The sequence below is a fragment of the Natrix helvetica genome, assembly GCF_964273705.1.
Source record: "Natrix helvetica genome assembly, chromosome: 3".
In the NCBI taxonomy this organism is placed as follows: domain Eukaryota; kingdom Metazoa; phylum Chordata; class Lepidosauria; order Squamata; family Natricidae; genus Natrix; species Natrix helvetica.
In genome coordinates this window covers 36,482,471-36,501,773 of record NC_138549.1, presented here as the reverse complement: position 1 = coordinate 36,501,773, position 19,303 = coordinate 36,482,471, and the positions used below count along the sequence as shown (strand labels likewise).

Genomic DNA, 19,303 nt, shown 5'->3' with positions numbered 1-19,303 from the left:
GACGCATAACTATCTCTGAGTTTCATGATGGGTCCTAAAAAATTACCGCCTGGTAAGGCTTCTTCGGCCCCAACATCTTCCACGTCCAGCCCGATCACCCAACAGACACAATTGGTGTCATTTCTACAACCTAAAGCGCCTGAAGAGAGCTCAAAGGATTTATCTGTTCACCAAATGCTTCAATCTCTCTTAAAGGGACAGGACGAATTGAAAAAACAACTCACAGATCTAAATGATCAGCTCAGAGAAACACAACAACAAACCACACAAAACAAACAGAGAATAGATGTACTGGAGGAGGGCGCGGTTGAGATGAGGGAGGAGGTTAAGACAATCCAGAGGGGGAATATAGAATTTGAAAATCATATAATAAAGATGGAATTTGAAAGGATGTCTTTTTTCCTTAGATTTCAAAATTTGCCAGAAACCGAGAATGAAGATCTTAAGGAGATTATGACTACAATTTTAGCAGAATACATTAAAAGAGATAAACAGCAGCTGTGGTGGGATATTGACCTGATTTACAGGATCAACTCAGCATACGCTAGAACACACAATGTTCCAAGGGAAGTCCATGTTAAATTTCTTAGAAAGACTACAAGAGATGAGGTTCTAGGAGCTCAAAGGGTGGGACCACTAAAATATAAAGACAAAGAAATAACCATTCTTAAACAGATTCCAAAGAAAGTAAGAGATAAGAGGAAGAAATATTCCTCTTTAGCAAAGAAATTATATAATAAAGGAGTCTGGTTCGGGTGGTTATTGCCAGAAGGTATGCTGATTTTCTGGGAGGGCAGCAGAATTAGAATTAACACAGTTGTGGAGGCGGACGCTTTCACTAAAAAGCACAATGCTCTCCTAGATGAAACAGGGGATGGTACACAAGAAATGAAGGAGGGAGGGGCCGAGGCTCTGACAACAGACGGGGGGGAGGATGCAACATCTAGAAGACTCAGGTCACAAAAGTGATTTGAAACATTACTGCAATTGTTGTTATAATGTAACTTTATGGAAGTGATACAAAAAATGATTGAATATACTGATGACTTAGTGTAAAACTCAAAACTGCCAATGTTTATTCAAATGTTGATGTTTTTCTATTTTTCTTTGTAAAAGTTGTGAGATTTGGGGGGACTACTTTCCCCCGCACGATGTAGCTGTCAAAATTTTCTTTATCTTTTTTAACCCCTTTTCTTTGAAAAAATTTGTAAAAACCAATATCTAGCTTCTTTGTATAAATAGTTGTTAAAACCAAAATTGTAATTTAAGGTTCAGATATTTTAACAAGTGTGGTCAAATGAACTGAAACAAGTGTTTGCAATGTTTTTCATAAACAGTATCAGTTAGAACATGCGACTGTAGAAATCCAAAGGTTGCTCACTTTTGCAAAGTTAAAATTAGAAGTATTTTTAAATGTAGTTCATGTTGTTCTGTTTATTTCTTCACCTAATATGTTGCAAACTAAAGGAAGTTTTTCCTCTTTCTTTATATTATTTGTTTAGGTTTCATCAAAGAAAGCTCACACCCCAAAGTAATTCAATTTGGAGGTTTTGCTCAGTTTCTAGCCAACATATATATTGGTACAGTACCCAACACTCATGGAATACTGAATTTTTCCAGCATGCTTATTTGTGTGTGTGTAGAACTCAACACCCACCTAGTGCTGCATAAATGAAAGGAATTACCCTAAAATCAAGAATAGGCAATCCATGCTCAAGTTACTTGCTAGGTAGCCTTGTACATAACTTGCTGTGCCAGAAATATCTTTGCACTCACATACAAGGAGGAAAATCATTTCAAAAATTATGTCATAAATTCTGGGATCTGAAGTTTATAAGTGAAGAAATTTTGAAACCAGAACCACAATTTAAAAATTGGTAGAGGCTGTAATAATAGGTTGAGAATAGATACAAAAAAAATACAAAAACTCTGTAGCAATACCCTCTTGCCATTTCTCAGAATTGTGTACGGTTTTTTTCTTGTTTTTTCTTTATCATCACTGGAGATTATTAAAGGTAAAGGTTCCCCTCGCACATATGTGCTAGTCATTTCCGACTCTAGGGGATGGTGCTCATCTTCGTTTCAAAGCTGAAGAGCCAGCGCTGTCCGAAGACATGGTCATGTGGCCGACTAAATGCCAAAGGCACATGGAACACTGTTACCTTCCAAAGGTGGTTCCTATTTTTCTACTTGCATTTTACATGCTTTTGAACTGCTAGGTTGGCAGAAGCTGGGAACAAGTAACGGGAGCTCATTCCATTAGGCGGCGCTAGGGATTCGAACAGCCGAACTGCTGACCTTTCTGATCGACAAGCTCAGCATCTTAGCTACTGAGCCATCTCATCCCTATGGAAATTATTAGCTAGGTACAAATCTCTTTGTATGTAAATTATTCATAAAAAGCACCATTCCCCTACTCAGAGTAGATATGCTCCCCCCTCTTTTTTGTAACCTTGTGTTCTTCTTCTTAATAATATCAAATGCTTACTGGCAATTAAACTGCTCTGTACTGCATTTTCCGAAGTGTTTCTCTTTCCATGATCAGTCTTCAGAAATATGCTAACCCACAGTAAAACAAATGGTTCTTAACATGTTTATGCATGCTTAGTTGCTCATCAGATAACCCAACCCATATCACAAAAGAATTATTTGCAACAGAGAGCCCATATAGTTTTACAACACCTACATGGACCTAAATTACTGCTGTTTATATGGATATGTCTATGAGAAAATATGAAAGACAGAATTTATAAACTTTGGGCATTCATGTCAACACAATGAGTTAGATTCCAATGTAAGTTAACCCCACAGAACAAAACGTATCTGTTACTTCCTCTCTTGGGCCTCCATAAAACTTCTATAAAAGTCCAAGTTATCCTAAACAATATGAAAAAAAAACCTATGGCTTGGAGTATAGAAGAATATACAAATTTGATCTCAGGATAGTTCAAATATAATAACACTTCCATATGCCTATTCTCCAGAAAATCCATGATCTTCTGGACAAACTGTGTGTGGAGAGAGCATTTAGTACTTCCAGGGCAGGGAGGAAAAGCTTCAGTAAACTTGCTCAAATTAATTTATCTTAGGATCCAGTTCTCTATGTTAGGAAGCTACATTGATTAAATTAAAGAAATATAATATTATTAATACATTTTATTACCATAACAGTGAATGTCAGTATAGCAAGGCAGATTAGACTAAGAAACACATCCCATATGAGTCAGAATTATTTTTAATGTAATTGCTATAGTAATAGAATTTTGCAAGTCTGAATGTGTTTCCCCTCCTTCCCTTTATATTCATATAAACCAGGAAGGGGCTTGTCTGAGAAGTTTCTCTCAAGTCATTTTCTTGGCCCAGCTCAGCGATGGCGAACCTTTTTTGGCCCGTGTGCCACAAGGGGGGGGCGCAGGGGGGTCGTGTGCGGGTGTGCCCCACCCATAATGCAACGCGTGACCCCCCAGTGTGCATGCGCATACAACGTGCGCCCCCCCTCATTTTTACATGCTTTTTTCGCCCTCCACAGGCTCCAGAGGCTTTATAGGAGCCTGGGGAGGGCGAAAAGAGCCTCCCCCGCCCCCCCGGAGGCCCTCCGGGGGCTTCAGGGACCGTCCGGAGGCTTCCCTGAAGCCTTCGGAACGCTTAAAACCACCCTCCGAGCAAACCGGAAGTGACTTCCCTGGGGAAGGCGAAAAATAGCTTTTAAAAAGGTGAACTCAGCTGGCCAGCGCGCGCATGCGCGCTGGCCAGCTGACAGGGCAGCGCCTCGCGTGCCCTGACAAATAGCTCCGCGTGCCACTTGTGGCACACGTGCCATAGGTTCGCCATCACTGGCCTAGCTCAACCCTCTCTTATCTGACCACTGCCTTAGTATCCGTTCCCCCTCTTGTCCTTCAAGGTTATTCCCTATGCCCTCTAGAGTGAAGCATAACAGAAATTTTGGAGATGTCATTGCAGGAGAGTAGAAGATATAGTGAATATAGACAATGTATTCTCATTGTTTCAGAAAATAATCCACAAATATCTCCTAAAAGCCACAGTATTTATCTCATCCTGAGGGTACATATATCTTAATTTAATTTTTGGTTTAGTTTATTGTCATTGCACCTAGTACAATAAAATTAATTACCATCTTCAGTGTACATTATAACTATAAAAATAAAACACAAACATACATCCTTCACATTCTATACAATTGATTTGAAAACCCAATATTGCACTATACGATAGATAGAATTCAATATAGTTGAAGACCAGAACCACAATTTAAAAGTTAGTAGAAGTTGGATGCAAAGAATTTCCAGTTAAAAAACAGCAATGGACACATTCAAAATATATCAAACACTATTTTTCTCCTTGCCAATTTACCTTATGGTATATTCAACCTATCATGATTTGCATCAAATGCAACTGTGAAGTGAAAATTATCCTTACTTTGATTGCTGTGTCCTGTAGAGACATGCTGGGAGTCCTAAAGAACAAAAACATGGAATTTATAATTAAACACATGGAATGGTACAACGACAATAGTTCACCTCAACAATATTAAACTTTGACACACATGATAGAAAGAGTAACTTTACTGTACAGAGTATTTGGACCATTCTTTTTTATCCCTAGCAACAAAGAGATTATGTGCATTCCTTTCAATATTCTTAGGCAGAATGTCATCCATGCTAGAAATACATCAGGGTTTTCCTCCTCTGATTCATTGCTGAAGACAACTGACAAATGGGAGAGGTCCTCATCTAGGAAGAAAACTCCAAGAATCACTTCCAAAACAATCAAGCACTCCAGCTGTTGCTTTATTGTTTCTCCAAATGATAATATGCACAGTATATTGTATTTTCCCACAAATATTTAAGAGTGTATAAGGTCATACAAATAGTAATTACAGCCATGGTGGATTATTATATGCCAGAGAAAATTGTTCTAACTGAGCACCATCTGCGGAAAGAACCCAGTTCTCTTATTTACATGGCAGAATTATGGGGATGCTAAATTAGTCACAATTGTACAGGCAAGTGACTGCTGATGGGACAATAGCATTTAGCTTGGATCATGATCACAGTAGTTTTAGCTGAGCACTGAGCAACTCATAAACTCTGCAGGCTATTTTGTAATTTAATAAATTAAGCTGTTAGTGAGTTCACAAATTTTGGGAAATGTTTGGGGCCACCATAAGCCAAGAAAATTTGGAAAGCCTTATGCTACTTTTATGCCTTTGTAAATAATGATCAATAGTCTGATGTACAACACAATCTCCACAATAGAAAACATTGAATTTATTCCTTCCATATTTATTTCCTTTAACCTCCTAGAAAAACTGTTAAAACAAGTGTGTCATTATCAATGGATAGAGAAGCCACATTACTTAAAATGCATCAAATGACAGACCACACACATACACATGCAAAACTGAAATGCAACAGCTGTAAAAATTATACAAAAGTATAATCATGTATAATATTGTATCATCGTAATTGCAGTCTCTCACCTGGAACCTCACACAACACCATGTTTTGGGCACCCTCTTGGAACCAATTGTCAGGGATAAATAGCAGTGTCAGCATTAATGTTCCTCTATATTCCTACATGGTGATCACATGCTAGTGCAGCACCTGTGCATGAGGCAAGGCAGGACGATGGTGGCAGAGAACGAAGGCTGGCAGAACTACCCTTGCGGGATTTGGGGTCCAGCAGCATGGTTTTTGAGCCATAGCCAGTTGCATATCAGCACACCAACAACGGCTCAAGTACAGCACCGCCAGAGCCTGAATCCCAACAGGTAGAATCTGTTCTATCCAGAGTAAGCATAGCATGAAAATCCTGGTAATCTAACAACAATGATGAGAAATTGTGCCATATTGGATACTGTTTTGATGTTTTTATGAAACATCTTCATCATCTTGGCAGTCATTGTGCTAAGTCTTCCAAGTATGTCAGCTCAAATTTGTTTTGAATAATTCAATGCAATAATGGAACTTTTAAAGATATACAAAGAACCCTGTAATATTTTTGTATTTGCAAATGCCTTGTTCATTCTGAGAATGCATTATTGTATATTATTTATGGTTTCCTGATCTTCAATATGTGGAAATGGCGTTTTAGCTAAATAAAAGCACTATGAAATAACATTTTCAAAAGTCATTTTTTGTTCCACTGAAATAATTCAAACAAAGCAAACTGCAACAATAAAGCTAATTAACATAAATATGTATAGTTTTAACAGTGAATAAGGATTAACAACTTTCTAAATGGCATATAACCAAAATTATGAGCAATTTCAAGTAAACTTGTCATTTTTGGTTGGCTAAGACACAGAATGAAGGTGATAAATTAAAATCAACTTCCTCTTCCCTCCAAGTAAGATACATTTAATTTGTTTAGTTATAGTCAATGGATCTGAAAAAAATCAATAAGAATTATGTTTTGAATTTATCACAGTTAGTCATTTTTTACTGTAGTTTACATTTCACAGATAGGAAACTAAGGCTGAGATATGGTGATTTACCACCTATTCAGTCTACATGCAAGGAGACATTTGAACTCCTTTTACAAAAAAATTGCCAGTTTTCAAAAAATACACAATAGTTTGGGGGTTTTCTTGCAAATGAACGCTGGATGTTATAGAGTTGGCAATCACTGAAACATTACTACCTTTTTCATTTCTGGTCATTTCAACATGGGTTAGCAGTAGTCCAATCTGTTTAGATGCTTTTTACAGACTGGCAACTAGTAAAACTCCAACATTTTTGAACAACAAATGTCTTACGTATAATTCTATACTGAATTTACCATATATTTTAGTAGTTAGTGCCCTCTTGTACTCATTTAATGGTTTCTGTTTTATCTGTATCAGTCTTTATCTTTATAGCTCTTTATCTAGGTGATAAAGACTAGATCTCCCTTTAAAAAGAAAGGATTTTGAAATGTGTAACAGGTATTATATGGCTTTGAAATTTTCTCATCCAACAGAATTTACTAAGCTGTATTACTTGCATGCAAGTCTGTAAAAACTAGGTTGGTGTTTACTAATTCATTGTTAATTTCTTATATAAAAATAATTATATATGATTTTTAAAATGGCTTTATTTTAAGTCAAAAACAAAATAAAACAAACTGGGAAATACTTATATTGAAATTTCTAAGAGAAATGCAAAAAAATTAAGTTGCTATTTTCCCCAAAGATGGGAAAACTTTTTCTCATTTCCTTCCCATCTCAGTTGTTAAAAATCACAAGCACAACTTCATCCACTTTATATCTTCCTGTTGCTCACTTCATTATTAAATGTAATTTCTAGCCACCAAAAAAGTGCCCATTCTTGCCTTAAAGTGCATACTGTCCTCCGGCTGAGAAGACATTCTGAAGATCAGGCAAGGAAGTCCGGCAGGTAGGGTTGGGGTGAGAAGAGCCTTCTTTGCTGTGGCCCCAGCACTTTGGAACATCTTATCCCTATGTGAGATTGGCTCCCACCCTCCTGATCTTCCACAAGAGCCTGAAGGCCTGGCTCTGCCAGTTGGCTTGGGGCCCTAATGAGGAAGTTACAAGCTGGAGGTTGTTGATCAACTAACAGCTGCTCCCACACCCCTCCCTGTACATCCTGTTAATTTTCTCCCCATCTTTTAGTTTTAGTTATATTTTCATTTTATACATTGGCATCAGGGGTGGGTTTCAAAATTTTTATCACCGGTTTTATGAGCATGGCTTGTTTGGTGGGTATGGCTTGATGGCCATGTGATGGCGGGAGTGGCTTGATGGTCATGTGACTCAGGGGAGGGAGAGAGAGAGAGAGAGAGAGAGAGAGAGAGAGAGAGAGGGAGGGAGGGAGGGAGGGAGGGAGGGAGGGAGGGAGAGAGAGAGAGAGAGAGAGAGAGAGAGAGAGAGAGAGAGAGATTTGCATTTCCTGAGCTTTTTTTAAATACCTCTGAAAACAGAAAGCAAAGTAACGGGCAAAATATTTATTATCCTATACAGTAAAGTATAAGGTAACAAATAGCTGTAATTAAAAGTGTGCGTGTGTGAGAATTTATATATCACCAATCTTATTGATAAGGCAACTCTACAAACAATAAAAAGATAAATATAAAAAGAATTAAAATTAAGAAATGTTACTGAAGGTAACGTTTTTCACAATAAAAGTGACAATTGTAGGAACTCTAATTTAATTTTTTATGAAACATTCCAACTTCTCATGAAAGAAAAAGATCTTGTGAAGTTGGAATTGATTGAGTGAACTTTTTCACTAGCACACTTCATAATGTGGGAGGTGAAGTCCCATCCTCCTCCTGAAGCCCATTACAATGCAGAGCCACAATGCAACCCATGCGGCTCTTTCACCCCTCTGCTGTTGCTTCCTGTCACCCTGTCGCGGCAGAGGGATGAAAGAGCTGTCACCCTGTTGCAGTGGTGGCAATGGGCGGAGGCTTAGTGCGGGAGCTAAGCACCCCTGCACTTGCCTTTCCGCCTTCGTTGTGGTATATTTGCTGTTGCCGCCAGCAAAGAGGGCTGGGAGATAATGGCAGGGGTAGATCTTGCAGGGGGGGGCCATCCCCCAAGCCTGGCTTTCCTACTTCCTTGGCAGGGCCAAGAGAAAGAAGGAGGCAATGTGGAAAATGCTCCCCTCCTCCGGCTGAGAGTCAAGCACAAAAGCCCAGTGGGAGGGGGGGAAGGTGGCTGGCCCAGAAGTGCCCCCATTGGCAAATTGGATGGTGGAGAGGCTTGGCCCGGCTCTTGCAGTGAAACACTGTTTGGCACCTCCAGCCGCAAGCTGCCACTTTTGAAACACACTGCGCCTTTGAGAAAGCCGGGTAGCGATGGCTGGGACCATGCGGGGGGAGTGGTGACATCAGGGTTGCTCCCCTCCTCCTCAACAACTGGGCCTGGAGGAGCGTAGAGAGTTGCAGGGCGAGTGCCGGAGATGAAAAGGCATGCTCCCACATCGCCCCAACACACGCTTCTCTATTCCAAAGTGAGATTTAGTGAAGGGTAGGTGGAAGGGAGCAGGGAGAAGTGTAGGGGGGGGCTTCTAGGGGGAGAAGTCTGGCTGGCTTTCCCTTTTGTGTGGGGCAGGGGAAAGACTCAATCAAAATCCAATTTCCCCCAATAAATGGGGGAAATAAAGGCCCAGCGGTCCAAAAAGTGGGGTGGGGTTTGTTCGTCGGAGGATTGGAGAAGAAATCAGTTGAAATCTGGGGGAGGGGGGAGCCTATTCAGAGGACAATCCTGAGTCTCTTCTTCCCTTCCCCTTAGATTTCCCCCCTCCCAGCTTTCTTCCCTAGCCTCATTTTAAGGGGAGGGAAAAAAGCAAGGTGGGACAATAGAAGCTAAAAGGCTCTGAGGGGAGAGTGGATAGAGAACTCCTTCCATGGTATCTACTGGCTCTTTGCCTCCCCACCTGCTTTGGAGCATTTTCCGTGGGGAAGTGAAGGGCCTTGGTTGGAGGCAACGGGCATAAAACACAGCAGCAGTTCCAGACAGCAACAAGTTCTCAGACTGGTAGCCCTCTGACCCTCTCCCCCTCTCTCTCCCCTCCCCCAAGTCCAGAGGGGACTCTCCCCTGGTTTCCTGGTTTAAGTTTCTGAATCCTGTTTTTTTGGGGGGTAGGGGGAGGAAAGGCACTCCGCAAAGTGTGTCCTTAAATCTCGCGCTGGTGCAAAGTCCTGATTATTAAAGACTGGGAAAAAGATGCCTTTCCCAAGGACCCAGGGAAAGTGGAATAAAAATAGGTGTGTGTGTGTAAATAACAACCCGGGGCAACTTCAGCCACAAACAACAGCTACTGTTATTTTTGCTGAGAGCTTCTAAGCTACACAGCATTCTTCAATAAATACTAACAATAATGAATCATAATATACAGGATTAAAGGAAGGAAGGTGAAATCAGATGAGTGGGGGAAGGAAGGAAGGAAGGAAGGAAGGAAGGAAGGAAGGAAGGAAGGAAGGAAGGAAGGAAGGAAGGAAGGAAGGAGGATGTGATGGCCCTCCAGAGGCTACTGCACTACACTCCCATCATTCCTGAGTTGTGCTGTTAAAGAAATCCAGTGTCACCAGGGAGAAGTCAAGTTGTGAAAGAGTGATTGAAATTCCTCACAAAACCTTATTATTCAGTTTAAATTGCCATGTTGGCACTCTGTGAAAAATAAGTGGGTTTTGGGTTACAGTTTGGGTACTCAGTCCCTAAAAGGTTCGCCATCACTGGGCTTTAGTATTCTAATTGCCTACTAATATAATGTAAATTTTAAGCAGACACTGTAATAACTAAATAAAATACAGGTTAGCAGTGCTTCAGCATGCTTGAAGGATAGATCAAGATATGTTTAAACACAAATTTAAAAAGCTAATTATCTAGATGTGATTAGTTCTTCACTTCACAACTGAAGAGATAAATATGTTGAAATTTCTTATAAAAAGGAGCTGTCAAAGGATGAAAGCAATATATATGTGTGTGACTAAACTGATTATAAAGCTTATAGATAAGCATCAGCTTGAAAGGGCCCAGACTAGTAAGGTAGGTATCAGTGTTTCTCAGCAGAGATAATACTTTTTGTAAATATACCTTATTTATCAAAGGCCGTCAAGAGATCAAACATATTTTTGTCAATTCAGAAGAGCAGATACTGTCTTTGTCCGGAATGGGCCAACCCGCTATAGCCAACTCGCCACCACCAACTGCAGAACAACTCGCCATGGCCAGTTTCCATGGTACAACTCACTGAGGGACAATTTAACAATTCTATTTAATTATTTAAAATAAATAAAAAATATTTTAATTTTTTCCATTCACATTCTGTCCCTCCTTCAATTATTCTATTCCATTATTTCTTTGATATTAGTGTAACTCTTGTCTTGCAACAAGTTATCATTGGCGAGGTGGCAAGCTGTCCTGCAGCGAGTTGACCGAGGCAAGTTGGCCATAGCGAATTGTCCTAGACTCGTCTATGTCTCCCTATAGACATACATAAAAACTCTTACTTTTGTGCTGCAGTAGATGATCAACTGTTGTTTTTAAAACTTCATTCATGACAGTAATGTTTATCTAGGTGGGTTGTATCTGAGAACCTTCTATCAAAGAGGTCAAGTGTGGAGTAAGTATCTGAAGAGCTGTGATTTACTTCTAAATTCTAGTTTGAAGCTGAACACTGACTGCTCTTTTTACGATCTCTCTCTCTCTCTCTCCCTCTCCATCCCTCTCCCTCCTTCTCCCTCTCTCCAATTCAGTAATATACCAATCAAACAAATCCAGTGTAACATGAATTCCTCTATTTTGCTTTATGATTGCATGATTAACAGGCATGATGGAGTAGACCTGCATCTTTTTGAACCCACAACTAACCAAAATTTGTTCAAATCTAACACTGGATTAAAGAGCACTCCAAGGAAATGTATAATCATCAAGAAATCCCAGAGGTCCTCCTTACACATTAGAATCACTGACAGAAACAGTATGTGTGAATTCTTATTTAGCCGCTACAAGCAGGCATATTAAAACAATAAAGACTAGTAGCGCAGTCCTCCAAAAGCAGTATCTAAGACCTTGAATTGCCACAGTCACAACAAATAATGTACACTTTCATTGCCATATAACAAAAAAACTACTATAACAACCCAAGTTATGAAAGTGAAGGCAACCTGTAGAAATCATTTCTTTAGGGGAATGGCTCCAATCCATCCACAACACAATAATTTGCCTAGTGGTATCATAAAAATATGCTTGTGGTTTGCTGAAGGAATTTGATATTTAAGGTCCTGAATGAAAGAAATCTTCCACTGGCGTTGACAGTTATGGAAAGATAGTACAAAGAAAATATGCTTATTCAAACAAGAAAACCTAGGAGATACAAGAAATATGTAGATAAAAAATTATGCCATGTAAAGTAACATGTCAGCTTTTTGGACAGAGAGTTTATTTATACATATTGAAGAATACAAAAATGTTTTAAATATCAGAACATGAGAATATTAAAAAATTTACAGTTTTAAAATATTGTGCTAAGACAATCAAAGTTCCAGTAAAGGGAGAGGATGATACTCAGAAAAGACAGTTGAATGAAGCCTTCATTTTTCCAAAATGTAAAGAAAAACAGGAAAACCTGTCAACTAGAGAATTAAATACAGAAACTGAGGCCATCTATATCCTAAATAATAAAACAGCCCGATTCTTGTTTCAAACAGAGAAAAGCTGAAAAACTGGTAATTACTAATAAAGGATCTTTGCAGGGTATGATCAGCAAGTTGCTGATTTTCTCATTGCAGCCCATCATCTCTAATGGAAGGCTTGCAAAGACCATATTTTCCAGGCCATAGGTTTAAGAGGGAGTCCTGAACATAATGTGAGTATATACGCCTGCAACACAGAACAGATTCAATTTAGTGACTGCGGAGAATTCATGATGTCAACTGAGATGGGAACCACACAGTCCAACGGGCTATATTTTATATTGCACTTTTGTACTCTTGCTATAAACTTGTCATTGAGAGGGATGGAAGATACTAAATACATGGATCCATAAGTGAATAGACCATATATACTGTAACTGTACTGCTGTGAACGCAACTTTGTAGAAGTAAATATTTCTATCTCTTTCAATTAACTCTTCATCATTCACTTCTTCAACATGCATACTGCTCAAACTATCCAAAGCAGCTATTCTGTAAGGAAAATGTGCTATAATATAACTGAGCCTCCATGACGGTTAGATAGTGAAATATTGAGTATTACATTGAGTATTTACTATTACGTGAGACAGATACAAAACCCAAGACTAAGAATTTAAGGTCTGTTGTAAAACGCCTACTCTTTATATGTTGTGTACTCTAAACTTTTAAAGAAATTGTAAAATTTACAACTCTTACTAATATACAAAAGGGATGCAGTGGCTTGGTGGCTAAGACACAGAGCTTGTCGATCAGAAGGTAGGCAGTTCAGCGATACAATTCCCTAGCACTACATAACGGAGCGAGCTCCCGTTACTTGTCCCAGCTTCTGCCAATCTAGCAGTTCTAAAGCATGTAAAAATGCAAGTAGAAAAATCGGGACCACTTTGGTGGGAAGGTAACAGCGCTCCGTGCATCTTTGGTGTTTACTCATGCTGGCCACATGACCATGGAGATGTCTTCGGACAGCGCTGGCTCTTCGGCATTGAAACAAAGATGAGCACTGCCCCCTAGAGTCGGGAGCAACTAGCACATAAGTGCAATACAATACAATAGTAGAGTTGGAAGGGACCTTGGAGGTCTTCTAGTCCAACCCCCTGCCTAGGCAGGAAACCTATACCGTTTCAGACAGATGGCTATCCAACATCTTCTTAAAGACTTCCAGTGTTGGGGCATTCACAACTTCTAGAGGCAAGCTGTTCCACTGATTAATTGTTCTAACTGTCAGGAAATTTCTCCTCAGTTCTAAGTTGCTTCTCTCCTTGATTAGTTTCCACCCATTGCTTCTTGTTCTACCCTCAGGTGCCTTGGAGAATAGGTTGACTCCCTCTTCTTTGTGGCAACCCCTTAGATATTGGAACACTGCTATCATGTCTCCCCTAGTCCTTCTTTCTCTTAAGCTAAACATACCCAGTTCCTGCAACCGTTCTTCATATGTTTTATTCTCCAGTCCCCTAATCATCTTTGTTGCTCTTCTCTGCACTTTTTCTAGAGTCTCCACATCTTTTTTACATCGTGGCGACCAGAACTGAATGCAGTATTCCAAGTGTGGCCTTACCAAGGCATTATAAAGTGGTATTTATAGTATTTATGCAAGGGGAACCTTTATATTTTTACTAATATACAGTTTCACAAACAATTTCTTCTAATAGAAATTTTTTTGACATACATTTCTTTTCTCTATTCTCTATTATCTTTTTGAAGATAATTATCTCCAAATTGTGCTTTTTATATAAAAGAGAGGTAAAACCTCTATTTTAAGAATACCTGTAATAGCGTACATAATTTTAAAGAGTAGTATTCCTTATCTTCCTATTTAAACCTCTATCTTCATCTATCTAAATATTAAAAATGCCTCCTTGACCCAGCAGGTCTTGGAAGCTTAGACTGGAGAAGAAACATTAGAGATTTCCAGAGCTGCCGGCTGGAAAACAAAACCAAGTATAACCTGGAAGAAGCTGTAGCAAGCTGGTTCCAGGAAAAATTCATTAATAAAACTGTGAGCAACCAAGTTCCTATGCACAATATATAAGAATTTTCAGAAATATAGAGTCCTTCTGGTATCTGAACTTGATTGCTTGCAGATGTTTCATGAGCAACATATATTCTCTTTCATTGGATTTTCAGAACTATCTGTTCTTAGTGCTATTTATTTATTATCTACAAACTCTGCAGTTTTACTAGAGAAAAAAATAGATCCTAACAGAACTCTCATCGATGCTACTACACATATCATGGCAAAGTCCATAAAAAACTCTGATAATATATTTTATTTCCTTGCTTTCACAAACCATTTGTTTATATTCACATTCAAATGCAAAATATAGCCATTAAACAAGGAAAAGTGTTTTTATTTAAACACTTTTGACAAAACTGCCTGTCCAAAAATTACAGCAAAGCACTCCTTGTCAAAATAGAGGAAAATGATGATTGGGCTAGAGCAATTTACCTTGTTTTTAAACAGAAACTTGTTTTGTTCCACTTTGCCAGGTGTGTGGATAGCAGAAAGTGGTGGAGGCCAAGTGTGGGTCATTTCCTTAGAAAAAAAATGAGAGAAATTTAAAAAATATAATATTATAATGTAGTATTATATATTTTAAACTTGAAATTCTAAATTCTAAAACAAAGGATTTTGTGGCAGTTTTGTTGTCAACATATTGATTTTTTTTCAATAACAAAAATCCCAGCTATACCAATATCTTTGAAAAAATTATCCCACCTTCTGTCTGTCACGATGTTAAAAAGTTTGCTAGGCATGAACTGACATTCAAGAGTTAAACTAAGAAAGAGTTATTGCGCAGGTCATAAAAGTTCTTATCTGAAAGTGATTTATTGCGCATGCGTCACACATTCCTTTCTTCTTTGTCCGGCTGCCAAGCAGAGCTGGCAGACGGAACATTTATTATCAAAATGTAACCAATTAGCTATTTCTGTTTTATTATTTTATTATTAAAGTTTGTTTATTAATTAGAATACTTCTCAAAGACTTTTATTTTATTTTCTTAATATCTCAAAAGATATGCTGAAGGGAATCAGCCCGGTCCATTGATCTCATATTTTCTCCAGGGCGTTTTTTCCCCTGACACTGTCAGCCCTCTCAGGTAAATCAGATAGGAAACACAACTAGATGAAGTGATTTTACTTTATTGTAGAAGAATCTTGCAAGACTCCATTTTCAAATTTCCTGGTGCCACTTTTAATTACTTGATCCAATAGGGCAGGTCCTAAGATTCTTTCTCCCTTCTCCATTAAGCCACTCTGGAAGGAGTGTCAAACTCACATCATCACAGTAGCATCACGTGATGTATCGGGACTTTCCCTCCCTTCACTAGATAGGGTATGGGCATGGCCAGCACATGACGCATCTAGCCCATGGGCCAGGAGTTTGACAGCCTGCACTAGGGACTCCTGTATCTCTTATCTATTTGCTTCCTCTTTTCCCTCTCGTTTCCCAATATCATCCATTACAACTTCCTCAAAAGCATGCTTCATAACCCCACAGCCACCAAAGCTTGCCTACTGCTAATTAATTGTGTATGTCAATGTTTCTTAATCTGGGTAACTGTAAAATGGATGGACTTCAACTTCTAGAATTCCCCAGCCAGCACGAAGTCCACACATCTTAGAGCAGTCATGATTGAGAAACAGTGATATATGTATTCAAAAGGAACATGGTTTTAAATTTAATCCTTACAAAAAAGGATGCAGAAATGTGAGTGTGCACGTGTGCACACATGTATGTATGTACGCACACATGTCAAAGTATGACAATGCCCAGCTTTCCTATCATATCAACCTAGAGTCCCTAGCTGTAGTTGAAACCAATCTTAGACATCCCTCCTTCTCTGATCCTCAATGTGTATATATAGCAGAATGTATATACCACCACTCTAAAATTGCAAAACCAAGACAAAAAGGGATCAAAATTAACTGCTCATAAAAGATGCTGTCATATGTAGAAAATTAACTAGTAGCTTCTTCTTGCATATACCAAACATTCTCTCACACATATCAGCCTCACCAACACATATAAGTATCCAAGTATATATGCATGTTCCTGTAAACTGTAAAAATAGAGATGGAACAGTTTGGATGGACTAGAACCATGATGGCGAACCTATGGCACGCATGCCACAGGTGGCACACGGAGCCATTTGTCAGGGCATGCGAGGCTTGCCCTATCAGCTGGCCAGCGAGCACGCGGGCATGCTGCTGGCCAGCTGACTTCTGCCTTCTTTTGAGGCCATTTTTCGCCTTCCGGAGGCTTCAGGAGCTTCCCTGAAGCCTCCGGAGTGCGAAAAACCGGCCCTACGGGTAAGACAGAAGTTTGGGAACAGACTTCCAGTTTGCTCATACGGCTGGTTTTAGCCCTCCAGAGCGTTCAGGAGCCCTCAGACTTCCCTGACTTTCAACAGCGATTATGATCATTTTTCATACTTACAACCTTTGCAGCATCACCATGACCATGTGATCAAAATTCAGATGCTTTGCAACTGGTTTGCAACCTTTTGACGAACAAAATCAATGGGGAAGCCAGATTCCTTTAACAACTGGGTTAGAAACTCATCAATTGTGACAAGAATGGTCATAAAATGGGGCAAAACTCACTTAACAAATGTCCCACTTAACATCATAAATTTTGGGCTCAAATGTGGTCATAAGTCAAGGACTTCCTGTACATCACAGTGACTGAATCCTTCTTTCATAGTTTTATTTTCCACTAAAATGCAATCTTTTATTTTATTGGATGCCAGAAAAATTACCAAAAATCTACGTAAATGATGCTTAAAATCTGAACAATTTGCAATGAATATTAGATACAATGATGCAATAAGGAGTATGGCTCCAAAAATTAATGCCTGAAAATCAAGGTAGTTGTATTTCATATGGCTAATAGACAGAAAACTGCAAGTTATGCATAAATGGGAAAATATCAGAGAAAGTAGACAATTTTTATATAGTGCATTTTCCTCTAGGAACTCAAGACAGACAGAGAGTTACTGGCTCACTTATCCAGTTTGCATGCTAAGGTTAGACTTGAACCTGGCTCCCTCTGATCCTAATCCAATATGACAATGATATTTATTGTATTTTTGCAAAATGTTTATTAAAGACCAGGAAATTGAGGCACTTTAAGACATGCAAATTCTGATAGAAAGCTAGCGAGAGTATGTGATCTGGAAAGGAAAGAATCTTTGCCAAAAAATGCAAAAATAGCTGTGTAACAGTGTACTTCAGTTCTTTTGTTATATGGAAGTGAGAGTTGGATATATCAGGAGATAAAAAGGGAATGGAATGGAAATGTAATATTTAAATAGTGCAAGAAAAGATGGGATCAGTAATAAATGGATGCTGAATTTATGTGGATTGAATACAAAATAAATGAATGAGGACTGAGTCACAAAACAAATATATGATGGAAGAATGAATGGTAGAAAACCAAAAAAGTTATTTGTGGATGGATGGATGGAATTGATGAGAACTTCAGAAAAAGTGCAATGAGAAGTTTAAAGAACAAAAGCAATGTACGATGTAGTTTATGGACATAGTGGAAGCATGGATCATTCACAAGACCAGAAATCCCCAGAAAGTATAGTAAATGCTGTAAATGGTTTCACTATAGTTCTTTTAGTTTCCTGTTGTTATGCCTTTAATTTATTTGGCTTGGAATTTATTGCTCATTTTCTATGCTGTGCATAATGTTCTTTACCCTGAAGGGAAATCATGTTATGATTATGTATGTATCTAATACATAGAAGCTGGTATTGTGCCTCTAAATATTTTGTCAAATTGTTGAAGGTATTTGGCAAGTCATTTGTGAGATGACTAAGTTGCATCTCAGCATCAATTTAGGAGTTGCAGCAGGTGCTTTAAACAAAAGCAATGGACTGTGTAATAAAACAATTGTCTGAAAAGTGGCCTGGCACAGACAAGCTGAGATGATGTGATTACTGTATTCAGGGCGCAGTCTTAGTCTGCTTAACCTCCTTTTCCCCAGGAATTGTGGATTCTAATTCCTGAATTGCCAATAAGATAAATGCAGTTTGTTGTAACTTGTCAGCTGACAAATACAAGAAGAAAATGAATACGAATGGCTGCCTCCTAGAATGGGATAATGTAAATAGAATATGAAAGGAAGAATTAAGATAAATCAAGGTCAGGATCATTATAGTCTAAACACACAACCCAGAGCCCTTCATGAGAAAGACGGGTTGCTTAGAAATAGGACGTATAAATATAAATAATAATAGTAACTTCACCAACTGCATAGAACATACATTTAGAAGTATTAGCACAATTGCATTACTTTTGCTACTTCTTACTAAGACAGTAGCCACAATTGGAGGATTATCTTGGTACAATTTGAAGCTATGAAAATAATGGAGGATAAAAAAAAAATACAACTCCGGCTGATCACCACTATGTGACAGATGGCAGAATACAAGTAGGCAGAAGAAATACAGAAATAAATAAAAATTAGGGTTTTCAAATTAGCTAGCATTGCAAAGAAAAACTTCATGAGTTGGCATAGTGTTAAACATGCATAGTAATGGATAAATACCTAGCACATGGGAGCATTTCATATGATACTGATTACATTTGTGGTACATATTTTGTTATAGAACAAGCTAGCGGTTATATTGTTTAGCATTTGCTACTGATTCAACTCCTGCCAACCTAGCAGTTCGAAAGCATGCAAATGCAAGTAGATAAATAGGTACCACTTTGGTGGGAAGTAAACAGCTTTCCATGTGCCTCAGTGTATAGACATGCTGGCCACATCACCACAGAATCATCTTTGGACAACATTATCTCCCTTGGCTAGGAAACAGATGAATTCGAGTTGTACATCACCAGACAGGGGAAATCTTTACCTTTTTTATTGATAATGAAGCTAAGACACAAGGTATAATGAGATGAATATAGAAAGAGCAGAGAAGAAAAATGTAAAATTCAAATTTGTGATTGGATAGTGCCTCATAAGTTATAGCATCTGCAATAGGATGGACTTATTTTTTTAATAAAATGTCAGAGAGAGACTGACCAAGACAGGGGGAGGAGTCAAATGGAGAAATAGCCTGACCCTCTCCCCCCTTTGAATGCCACTGAACCTTATCTAGTCTGATCCAGGTGCAAACCCCTA

General features: G+C 38.7%; 1 protein-coding gene across 1 annotated transcript in view; it reads right to left on the bottom strand.

Annotated features, from left to right (window-relative positions):
* The window catches only part of AFF3 (ALF transcription elongation factor 3), a 192,892-nt gene that overhangs the window by 96,750 nt on the left and 76,839 nt on the right, over positions 1 to 19,303 (bottom strand). The window contains exons 4-5 of the mRNA XM_081946775.1: positions 14,609 to 14,695; positions 4,438 to 4,474 (exon numbers count right to left, since the gene is read on the bottom strand). Coding sequence (XP_081802901.1) covers positions 4,438 to 4,474; positions 14,609 to 14,695 — 124 coding nt within the window. The remainder of the gene's footprint in view (positions 1 to 4,437; positions 4,475 to 14,608; positions 14,696 to 19,303) is intronic.